The sequence below is a fragment of the Acomys russatus genome, chromosome 14 (assembly GCF_903995435.1).
Source record: "Acomys russatus chromosome 14, mAcoRus1.1, whole genome shotgun sequence".
Classification (NCBI taxonomy): Eukaryota; Metazoa; Chordata; class Mammalia; order Rodentia; family Muridae; genus Acomys; species Acomys russatus.
This window is the reverse complement of record NC_067150.1, coordinates 9313391-9324746: the sequence shown is the minus strand read 5'-3', so window position 1 is coordinate 9324746 and position 11356 is coordinate 9313391. Positions and strand designations below refer to the sequence as shown.

Genomic DNA, 11356 nt, shown 5'->3' with positions numbered 1-11356 from the left:
AACACCTCTGCTTATTTGTGGCCACACCGGCTCCCACATGGCAAGGCTCAATTTTCTGAAGTGAAATTTGGTGCCGTCAGTGTGATCAGGACATTTGGTTATCTATAGATATTGGTGGGGAAGCCCCGGTCAGGCTGGAAGCCCTGCAGCCATGAGACACAGCATCCCACCCAAACACAAAGCCCGTGGGAAAATTACAAAAAGGAGGAGAGCAGCTAGAAAAGAAATTGTGTAATCTGCTGGATGGCTTCTAAGTTCTCTGGTTCTCTCTTACCTAGGACACCTGTAGGTCACTCAAAACAATGATATTAACATTCTGATCTTTCCTGCAAGCTTTAGGACAGGGAAAGATCATGGAGAAATCAATGCATACTTATCTACTAGAGCCGATGGCAGTCTGCTGCCTGCTGCTTAGAACAAACACCTGTTATTATACAGGTTTGAAACAATTCTCAGGTCCCATTATATTTTCTTCACCGAGAAAATGAACATGGGATGACCATTTTACACACTTACATATCAATACACAGTTGTGTTTGGATAAACTGGGTAACACGCCCTGAAGTTCAGGCAGGGAAAAGTGATCCCAAATGTTTCACTATCAGGCTCGAGAGTTTTAAAATAAGCACGCAAACCAAAATGTTCACCACTGCAGTTACTGCCAGCTTTCTGTTTTGATGCCTGCAGTCCAGCCGGCTGTCAGTAGTTTGGCATTACAGTGTCCTTGGGAAATACTGCTTGGAGCCTGCAAACCACCTTCCCTTTCTCTTTAGGAATTGCTTCCCAGGATTTCATCAAGGTTGATGTCTTTCATCCAGTCATCATTGCCGGGCTCTGTCTTCAATAAAGAATCGATGAAATCAGCGTCACTGTTTAGGGCGGGGCCCATGCTGTCCGTCTGTTGGCTGAGGAAGTCAAAAGCTAGATCGCTACCATGGTCAGTTCCTTGAAAAGCTCTGGAACTTTGGTTGGATGAAGGAAAAGTGTTGGGTGTTGTCAGGGAGGGCAGCTGGTTGGTGCCGGTCCTCGACTGATTCATTCCCGCTCCTGATGGGTTTATATTGGATAGACTCTGTGTGCTCAGCTGATTGGGTCTGTGGTTCAAACCCCGGAGTGGACCCAGGCTTTGCCCATTTAAAGTCTGATTCATTTGGTTCATAGGTCTCATTTGCACTGCTGGCGTTAACTGGCTAGGGGGCGCCACTGCCCTTTGGGAAAATGGCTGGCTTCCCACTCCCGGTTGCAATGATTGGTTTGGGGTGTAGGCTACAGGTGTACCTGTTGGGAAGCGGACTCCTGTGGATTTGAGGGCTTCCTGTTGTTTCGTTGTTACATCTTGAGAAGCCCAGTTTGTTGCTGTTGCGTTGGTTGTGATCATGACAGTTGATGACCTCTGGGCGGGCATGCCTGTCAAACCGTGGGCCAAAGTTGGTCTTAGTTGTTGTGAACTGCCAACAGCTCCAGCTCCAAAGGTGGCTACGCTGTTACCACTGTTTGCCCCTAAGGGAGATGGCCGTGGCATCAGAGGGTTGTTCTGGTTTGTTATCAGTTGAGTTGTATTTCTTTGCTGGGTCAGCTGATTCATCGCTGAAGTGACATTGTAGGTGCCAGGCTGGTTACACGGCAGGTTTCCATACATCCCTAGGTTCTGAACCGCCGTGGATAGCAATGGCACTCTCATCCCATGAGACGTAGACATGAGGCTGGAGTTTGGGGTCAAAATGGTGTGTGTTGAAACCGGGTTCGTCAAAGCCTGGTTAGAGTTTAAGTTCACCGTAGAGGAGCCACCTATGACAGAAGAGAATTACATTCATTTACGATAATACATACAGTATCTCTTACCACAGCTCGCATGATGAGCCAGACAAATAATATATCAAACACACTGCATAAAAAGAACAGAAGAGATTTGAGAGAAAACATTGGCTAAGAGTGTACACATTACAGAAAGCATACTGAAATAGAATGGTTCTATTTGGTAGTGTTTGTTTTGTTTGCCCTCTGATGTCATTGAGGTGATAATTAATCTTTCATTTTGAATTGCTTTTATTATGTTCTAAGTTCGAAGACTACAACTTTGGTTAGCTAGCTGTCATAAAAGCTAGGTTACTCTTCACCCCAGGGTCGAAATGAGACAGTAGGGGATAAATCCTATGCATGGCTTTACACTGACATTCCTAACCTGTGGCCCAGAAAATCATGTCTCTCACTCGAGAGGCTTCCCTGCGTCCAAAGGGCAAGCAAAGTGTCATCCCTTTAAGAATCTGGAATTTGATGTAATCTGTGCTCTGAGGGTGATTATTTCCATATGGGAAGCCGGGGGAGGCTGTGCGGTTGCTACTGCACTGCTATGGAATACACCACCAGCCACCTTTGCTCATCTGTTTCCTGCTCCCATAACGCTCCTTAGCCCCTTAAGCCTTATATCTTTTTTGGGTTTCAGGCCAAGCCTGAAGCCCTTGTGTGAAGCTTTTCCTAATACGCTCTTTCATTTCTTTTCCTGCCATTTTCTGTTTGACTCTTCCATTGAGCACTGAGGCCATCTGTCAAGCCTCAGAGAGGCTACCAGTGAAACTGATGCCTCTCAACAGCTGACTGGATGGATCTCAGGTTGATGAACAAGATGGCTCCATACCACGGACAGTGACTAATAGATACACTGAAATATCCCTGGCCTAATAAGGTTTGAAGTAACCCTGGGAAATCAGCTTGAGAGGCAAAAATGGAAGGTGAAAAAGTACCTTAGATGACAAATTCCACAAGGGAAGGTATTTTCTCTTGCTTTGTTTACAGCTGTATTCCAAGTCTGACTGATGGCTGACAGAGTTGTGGTTCAACCAAAATTTGAATGGTTCAATGAAAGAGATTGAAGGAAGGACAAAACCCAGAGAAAGATACTCTCTTGAAGGCATTGAAACAGAGCCACATGCACACATGTAAGAAATAAGTTAGATGATGAGCATGCTCACATGTGACCACTTGGGATAGCCCCCGCTACCTGAAGACCTGGTTGTAACCCAAAAGACAAGGCCAAGCCAGCACAGTAGCTGTGTTCTTTACTGCAACGTCTCCAACTAGACCACGTGCTCCTCCAACGTAGGAGGAGTCTTGTCTACCTCCGCACACAGGATCCTCTATGGTGTATTGTACATAAGCATATGATCGGGCAAACTTAGGACAAGGTACTTTGAATTTAAGCAATGCCATCTTTGCAGCTGAAGATTTCGTGGTAAGGGGACTTGCTCTATATAAGTAATATAGGAAGAAATCAGATATTTTGAAGCTGGAGATGCAGCTCAATGGGAGAATGCTTGCCAAACACAAGCAAGATCCTGGGATCAATTCCTCCTCCCTACAAACAAAACAAACAGACAACAACAACAACAAAACAAAAAACAAAAAAACTTCGGTGTCTCTTTAAAAACCACATACCCTAAGAAAGCATACGAGGAAGGTGGGTTTTTTGTTTTGTTTTCCATTTTACAGTTTATTACTTTTGTGTGCGTTTGTGTCTGTGTGCTGGCTGTGAGACCTGCTGCCACACACATATGAAAGTCTGAGAACCATTTGTGGCAGGCTGCTCTTTCCTTCTACAAAGCTTATCCATGGGACAGAACTTAATCATCAGGCTTGGCAGAGGTCCCTTTACCCACTGAGCCATGTTACTGGCCTGGAAAAAGATCATTTCAAAAGAACAGAGCAGAGAGAATCCCCATAAAGTACACCCGACAACAGTCAAGACGTAGATACCCCTCATGGGTAATAGATACAAGCAGTCACTGGTTCTTTTGTTCTTTACCTTGATATAATGTCTGGGAAGGAATTCCTTCTGGACTGATGTTAAGATTTAAAGCAATATGAAAGGGTTTGTTTTGTTTTGTAGCTGCCTGTCTTGTTCTCAGAGGCATGTGGAGTGAAATGCTCCAGAGCAGTGACTCTTCTGCACTTGGGGTCAGCAGTGGCTTACAAACCTCTCTGAGGAAATGCACATGTTGTCTCTGGAAGGCACTGCTGGGTGGGTGTCCTTGTCCTGTGCCTGTCTTCCTCTGAAGCAGAGCCCTGTGTTTGCAGAATGGGTTCATGTGACACAGCACATCTTCTGAGTTTTCTTGGTAGAAATCACAGGCACGCATTCTGACTAGAGATAAAATGGGAACGGGCAAGAGTCCCAGAAGCCTCTACACAAGGGGAACGTGGCTACTCCAAGAGGCTACTGACCCGTTCCCCTTTCCTTTCCCTGCCTGGAAATGGACGTGGAATTTCCTGATGTGGTGGCTACAGGGCATCTCTTAGGATGGGAGCCACACATGTGCGAAGGAGGCAGAAAGACAAAAGAAGTCTAGGCTCTGACAGCACTGTGGAAACTCTAGACCTCTATCCTGGAGATTTTTTTTTTTTTTTAAGAATGGAAAAATAAACCTTAACCGTCTACTTGAAAATCTTGTTTACTCCGTCAAAAGGCTCTCGGGTTCTCTGAAGCCTGTTGGTTGGCATGAGGCTACGGTCCACATTTGATCTCTATTGTCTTTGAGAACAACCAACCCGAGAGCTCAGGCTTTGCACTTGAACAAGATCACCTCAAGAGACAGAGTACATATTCCCATTTCTAATTTCAGTGGAGAGAGACAACCTGTTGCATTTTTAGACATTTACAAGAATTACAGCAACCTATTTAAGTCTTTGTAACAGGACAGGAAATAGTAATAGGAGTGTCCACAGCCTCTTAACTTTTCATAGACTACTCTTGATGACTTCTTGGACACATGGAGACATGTAAAGAAAGGACAAGCTGAGAGCCTGAAGATGCTAGCTTAATGTAACAAGAGAAAGCAACACTCAAAGCAGAAGTGACTGGAATAGTTGCTGGAAAGGAGGAAGCAGGAACAGCATGCACGGGGTTTGAGGAAGGTCTTTTGGGGTTCGGAGAAGTTCTAAAGAGAGAATTTACCACAGGTACGTCCCACCTATTTCGTTTTGAAAAAGAGAGTGATCAAAAAGATTTGTTTTGTGGCTTACATAGAATTCACTTTTGGTTAAAAAAGCTTCATAAAAAACATGATTTGCTTTTTAAATTATTCCTTGTTGGCAGGATAAATTGTCTTTAGGGGAGAACACTTGGTGAGATGGGTTCAAAGGTAGAGGGAGAAAAGACTTTATGCAAGTTGCCAGGTGACTTTCTAAAAAGGAACCACGGTTTTTACTTAACGTTATCCTGCCAGGGTCAAGGTCAACACTGGGAGGAAGATGGATGATTATGGCAGCTAGAAAACATTCAGGTTTTTAAAAATTCTCACAAGTAATTGAGGGAGTAGTGAACATGTGAACATAGAGCAAGGACACGCAAGAACTCGTAAAGGACTGAATGATTTGTTCATTTGTTTGCTTGTTTGTTTTTTACGGTGCTAAGATAGACAGAATAGACACTACAATTTTGGCTAGCCTGGAACTTCCTATGTATCTCAGGCTGGACTTGAGCTCACAGTGGTTCTCCTGCCTCAAGAGTGCTGTAACATCAAGTTCTAAATAGGGTTTGGATCTGAAAGGTAAGTGAAGCTGGTGAAAAAGTTAAGGGCAGACGTGGAGAGAAAATAGTTGAAATAGAATAGTTTTTCTTTTTCACAGTTATGTTTGTATTCGTTTCGAAGAACTCTTACCAGAATACTGAGCAGATGGCTGCAGACTGCTGGGGTTTCTTCTTTGGTCTTTGTAGTCTGGGGGCGGCCTGGTTAGATGTCGATTCATCTGATCCTGAGGGGAAATTTTCTCCTTGAAAACACAAACGAACACACTGAACATACTGAATCAAGTGAACACTTTTTTTACTTACAAAAAATCTGAACGATGCTGAAAAAGGTACAAATACAAGAATAATTTTGTTTGGGCGTGGTGGTGTATATCTGAAATCCAACACTCTGCAAGTCAAGGCAGGGAGATCACAGGTTTGAAGCACGCAAAGGCTATATAGTGAGAACCTGGTCAAAGGAAGGGAGTCATTTCACCCTCTGGGCTTCAGATTACGCCTTATGTGGTAGCACAGACTCTTAGCTCTTTCCATTCGAATCACTTCCGGTGTGGGAGTGTCTTTTCTGCTCCTCCGTACATCCCAGCACCTGCGTTGTGCGTAGGGAGCATGCTCATTTTCTCCGTCTTCCAATTGGATCTTCTAATTAGAACTAAGTGTCTGTGGGTTTGGGGACAGTGCTTCTTGGTTTACGTTGTAGCCTGTCTGCTGAGCTTTGGTGCCTATAGACAAAGGGAAATCGTTTGCCAGATAAAACAGAGAGAACCTGTGCTTTCGGGACTTTGATTTGGCAGTGCTGCTGATGCTCGTGGAAGAGGTTTCATGAGGACAGGCAGGTTTCATTAGGCTAAGTCACTTGCCCAGAGTCCCACAGTAAGTAATACAACGGATACCAGTTCCAGAGTCAGGAACTCAGGATCCTTCACGCCACTGAATACAAAGACCTTCTCAGTGTCCTATTCCAAAAACAGGACATTCCAGAACCAGCTACCTTAAGAGTTTTCGAGTAGGTGAGTTTGGGCAGTAACAGCAGGAATAGGGACATACATTTATTGTCCCTAACACCTTGGCTGATGATGCTTCAGGAACACCCACTACTGCCATTAGTCTCAGCAGCAAGAAGCAGTGAAGAACCATGCTGTCTCAGGAGGGCTGTGCAAGAGCCTACCACAAGGCCTGGGCCTGGGTGGCCTAGGTAAGTGGACTGTTTGCTTCCTTTGATGAACGAAGTAGCAGTTACCCATTAGCAGGAGAGGGCAACATTTAGTATTTGAGTGAGGGAATCACACGGTGATCTTGTTTGTTTTCTTAGAAAATATTAAAAACTGGCTTATTTGGTCTTAGTTTCTCATGAGATCAGAATTACCCTGTCTGAGGTTGGCATGTGTTGAGACTTTATATTACATAGGGCTCAAGGTGCCTTGACTGTGCCCCTTCTACCGGCCTGGGACAGGGGTGCCTGTGTCTTTTCTTTCTTGGTGTGCATTGGGAACTTTTAAGGAATTGCTTCAGTGTAATTCTGTACACAATATAAAGCAACATCCATTCAAAGATAAGAAGGACTGGAACAGGTAGAGACAGAAGACTGTAATTACAGGAAAGTCAATAAAGAGAAAACTGGAACAGACAGATGAGGCCATTAGCTGGAGCCAAGCCTGCGTTTGCACCACTCAAACTCACAGCTTCTACCGAGCTCTGAAGTTCCTAGTGGGATGTGTGTGCTCTGAAGGGGGCAGGGAAGGGCCTTAAAATAACAACAGACCAAATTCATTTCTTGTTTCTAAGGAAAAAACAAAGTTGACAGACTCACAGAGTGTTTTTGAACACCAAGTAATTTATATAAAACATAATTTCGATGAGCTAAGTGTAAATGAATCAGAAACATACGGATTACATTTCTTCTTTTAAACATGGGTTTACAAATTAAGGGGAAAAGTGGTCAGTGGAACCCTTTTTTGGGGAGGGGGTGGTTTTGCCCAAACCCTCCTTGTTTAAGAAAGATCCTGGGGTCTTCCACCAACCCAATGTGGCTGTTAGCAAGCAACCCTGCTATAAACACTTGTGTAAAGTGACAGTTTCAATTTGTAAGCCAAGAGTGCGATTTTCTGAATCTCTTTTCCAAGAAGCGTTTAAAAAATATATATATAATTAGGTGTTACTACTGTTTGTATGGATGACAGTTGTGTGTGCGCTTATGCATGTGTGTGTGTGTGTGTGTGTGTGTGTGTGTGTGTGAGAGAGAGAGAGAGAGAGAGAGAGAGAGAGAGGGAGAATTAGTTCCTCGATTCCCAAATCACACACAAGATTTCAAATCCAGATTTCCTTACTGTATCTTACATTTTTGGTTGTGAGCCTAGCCTTTAATGGCTGAGCCATCTCTCCAGCCCTTACTTACTGTATCTTAAGCAATTGACCTTTTTTCTCTCTAACAGATCAGTTGATTTGCTCAAAGCCTTAGCATATACATCTCTGGAAACCCAAGTTTCTTAAGATTCCATGTTCCCAAGCATAGACTTGTCATGCTACGAGACCAGTGTTGGACTCCAACATTGGATTGAAGATGCTACAACGAGGCTCCGTATAAACTCACCCCTACCACTGAAATCAGCTCTGTGTAAAATGAACTTTTCATCATGGCCCAGTCTTTCTTGCTTCCGTGATATCCATTTTGCCTTGGTGTCCTTAGTCATAAAAATACAAGATTTGGGAGGTTCTAGGATCCTTCTGTCCTGCAAAACCTCAGCGTGCTGCCTGGCACACAGTAGGTTTATAATACGTGCTAGCAATGATGATCACTGTGGTAACTGATACCCAACTCATTCTTTTGTGTGTTTCACTGGTGGGAGAATGGAAGAGAATAAGACTAAGGGACTTTTATGAGAACACGCCTCTGTTTAGGTGCCTGCCTGGCCTTGCCAAGGCCTTGAATGACTACAAAGCGTATGCTAATGTAAAGGGACATCAAAGGCTGCTTCTTCCTGGATATGCTAAAGAGCATAGGCACCCTCAATGGCACCCAGACAAAGAGAAGTGAGAGCGCTTTGTAACCACCACAGAAAGTACAGCTCCGACCTCATTCATCTCACCACTGCCCTTTGCACCTGTCCAGCGAGACTCCATGGGAGGCGGGCCAGCACCATCACCAGCCTCTCAAGAATGTGTGTGTCACTTTTAATCAGGGTCTTTTAATGGAAGCAGAAAACCCGGAAATCCGGGCTTGTAAAACCGATCAAATTTGCAGTGTCAACGGGGAATAATGAAAGTCTTGCCAGTATGTCGCTGTGAAATGGCACTTTCTTCCCTCTCAACCCTTGTTTCTAGGCTATTCATGGTACAGAGACAAAACATGAGGTGGGGGAAGAGACAGGTGTGGCCACAGATTAAAGACCCCTGAAGCCTAAGCGCTCACTTCTGGCATCATTCCTTTAAAGACATATGAGATTGCTACATTGTTACTTTGTTATTTGACCAAAAACCAACCAGTAAAGAGAAACCAGGGCTGCCTGTTCTGGTCTTTGGTCTGCCTTCTGTCTAAAATGGTGGCCTCTACGCTCTCTATCAGAATGCTGTAGTCTTACCATGTCAAGGCCAGTTTTTTTTACTTTATTTTGGGAGATGATCTGCCATAGTTTCAAACTGGAGGTCGACATTGACTCCTACTGGCTTCTGTCTTTAGATGCAAACCTGGACACAGTGTTTCTTTCTGAAAAGCAGCTGCTTTTTAGGCAGTGGGGATTCGGAAGCCTCTTCTTCTGACCCCCGTGTCTTGGTGTCCTGCACTTCTCCATCCCTGACCACACTCTCTGCCTTGATAGCATGTGTGTCTTTTGTGTGCCTGGAGCCTGAGTCTGCTGGATCTTTGGGCTGGGATGACACCCCCCCCACACACTCCCCCATGCTTCCTCCCTCTGCCCCTACTGTTCCTTAGTTCCTTAGCCCCTAGTTCCTACAGCGCAGCATTTAAGTGTATGCATTACACTAGCGGGTGGATTTCCAGGTATTGTTGTTTGGGGCTTGTATGCTCATGATCACTTAGTATTCACAGAATATTCATGATGTTGATAACATGTGGCATTTCTGGATGTTTCTAAGAAGTTCCTTGAGTCTAAGATGATTTGGTTGACTTTTTTCATTTAACAGTGCCTGGAATCAAATCCAGGACCTCTTGCACACTGGGCAAACACTCTGTTGCTGAGCCACACCTCCTGGCCTAGTCTTCCTTTTTTTTTTTCTGTAGGTCTGTTAACCCTGGGTTGTTTGGCTTTGTCCCCTCTGATTTCACTGGACAGGACAGTTTGAAGGGCGAGGGTGCTGCAGTCTTGGATGGTGGAGTTTGGGTCAGATGCCTATGATGGTTCTGGGCATACAGAATATAAACAGTGAAGCAAGGCTAAACCCAGGGTAGTGTTTGGGGAAAACAACCTTGTGGTTCTTCAGAGGTCAGGCAAATATGATAAAGTGGAAACTTATTTAAAATGTTCTTTTAAGAAAAGTTTCCCATTCTGAACGAGATGCTTTGTGTTTTTGGGGAAGCCAAGTCTTGGTGGTGAAACCCCATGCTGGCCTTTAAAAATTCCCTTTAAAACCCATTTACCTCTGAAAGTCAGTTTGGCATTGGAGGTGATCAAAGCGCAGTTCACTATTTCCACCCCTTGAGGCTGGGAACAATTGAGATTTCCTTTGCTCCATTCAAATGCCCTGCTGACCACGGACATTGCTGAACTGGGCAGGGCTAGTCCTGTACTCCATATGCCGAGCCGCTGGCAAACCAGGCTTTTATTTATTTATTTATTTTTCCCCTCCCTTGAATTTTTTTTTATTAATTTATTCTTGTTACATCTCAATGGTTATCCCATCCCTTGTAACCTCCCATTCCTCCCTCCCTCCCATTTTCCCCTTACTCCCCTCCCTTACGACTGTGACTGAGGGGGATTACCTCCCCCTGTATATGCTCATAGGGTATCAAGTCTCTTCTTGGTAGCCTGCTATCCTTCCTCTGAGTCCCACCATGTCTCCCCCTCGACATGGTCAAATATGAGGCACCAGAGTACGTGTGAAAGTCATACCCCACTCTCCACTCAACTGTGGAAAATGTCCTGTCCATTGGCTAGATCTGGGTAGGGGTTTCCCTCCCTTGAATTTTAAATGCATACGGTTTAGTTTCTGCAGCATGCACTACAATCTCCTTACTGTCACATAGGTAGATGAAGAACACAGCAAGAGATGGAAGGAAGGACAAGGGACATTTTCTCTCCCCAGGGCCCAGCAGTGGCCCCCTGTAGGAGTCAGGGGGAAGGCTTACCGCCTCGGCCAGCATCTGCTGCTGGAGGACAAGCTGCTGCTTCTGGTCCATGGTTGGCCTCTGCAGGCTTGGCTTCTTCCCTATCACGTGCTGGCTGAGCAGGGACTGCTGGGAGTTCATGTAACCACTTCCGGTGTTTGGGTTCGAGCAGGAGTTGGGACTTGGGCTGGGGCCTGTGCTCTGGCCCACCACAGCGTGCTGATCCTGTAGGAGACAGAGAAGGAGGGGAGCAACTGTGAATGAAATGACACACAGGAAAGCACAAAGGTGAGAAGCTGTTGGAGATCAGGCTTGGTTTACGAGTTGGACATCCGGAGACTTGCTTTTGAAACGTAGAAGGAACTGTCACCCGACACAGCAAGCAGAGCAGATAGGTGAGGGGTGGGCATCAAATAAACTCCCTTCTGACTCTTACAATAATCTCCTCCATGGCTTCAAAGGTGGCAAAATAGCCACTGGGCAAAATGTCTTCGCTCTTGCCACAAACTGAATCTACCTAAAAATGGGCTACTTAGATGTAGGCAGAGTCGATG

At 45.0% G+C, this 11356-nt stretch overlaps 1 protein-coding gene across 1 annotated transcript; it reads right to left on the bottom strand.

Annotated features, from left to right (window-relative positions):
• Positions 1–498: 498 nt before the first annotated feature.
• Positions 499–11044, bottom strand: LOC127198115 (mastermind-like protein 2). Its single transcript, XM_051155907.1, has 3 exons — positions 10824–11044; positions 5655–5766; positions 499–1788 (listed from the first exon to the last, which is right to left on the bottom strand). Exons 1-3 carry the CDS (start codon positions 10941–10943, stop codon positions 770–772), a joined length of 1251 nt encoding a protein of 416 aa, XP_051011864.1. The 5' UTR covers positions 10944–11044; the 3' UTR covers positions 499–769.
• Between the last annotated feature and the right edge of the window lie 312 nt (positions 11045–11356).

Excerpts from the sequence above, each read along its gene's own strand:
- LOC127198115 (XM_051155907.1), bottom strand. The coding sequence starts at position 10,943 with ATGAACTCCCAGCAGTCCCTGCTCAGCCAGCACGTGATAGGGAAGAAG. Across the intron at positions 5,767-10,823 it reads AGCAGATGCTGGCCGAGGCG|GAGAAAATTTCCCCTCAGGA; the intron begins GTAAGCCTTCCC and ends TGTGTTTTCAAG. Across the intron at positions 1,789-5,654 it reads GCCATCTGCTCAGTATTCTG|GTGGCTCCTCTACGGTGAAC; the intron begins GTAAGAGTTCTT and ends CTTCTGTCATAG.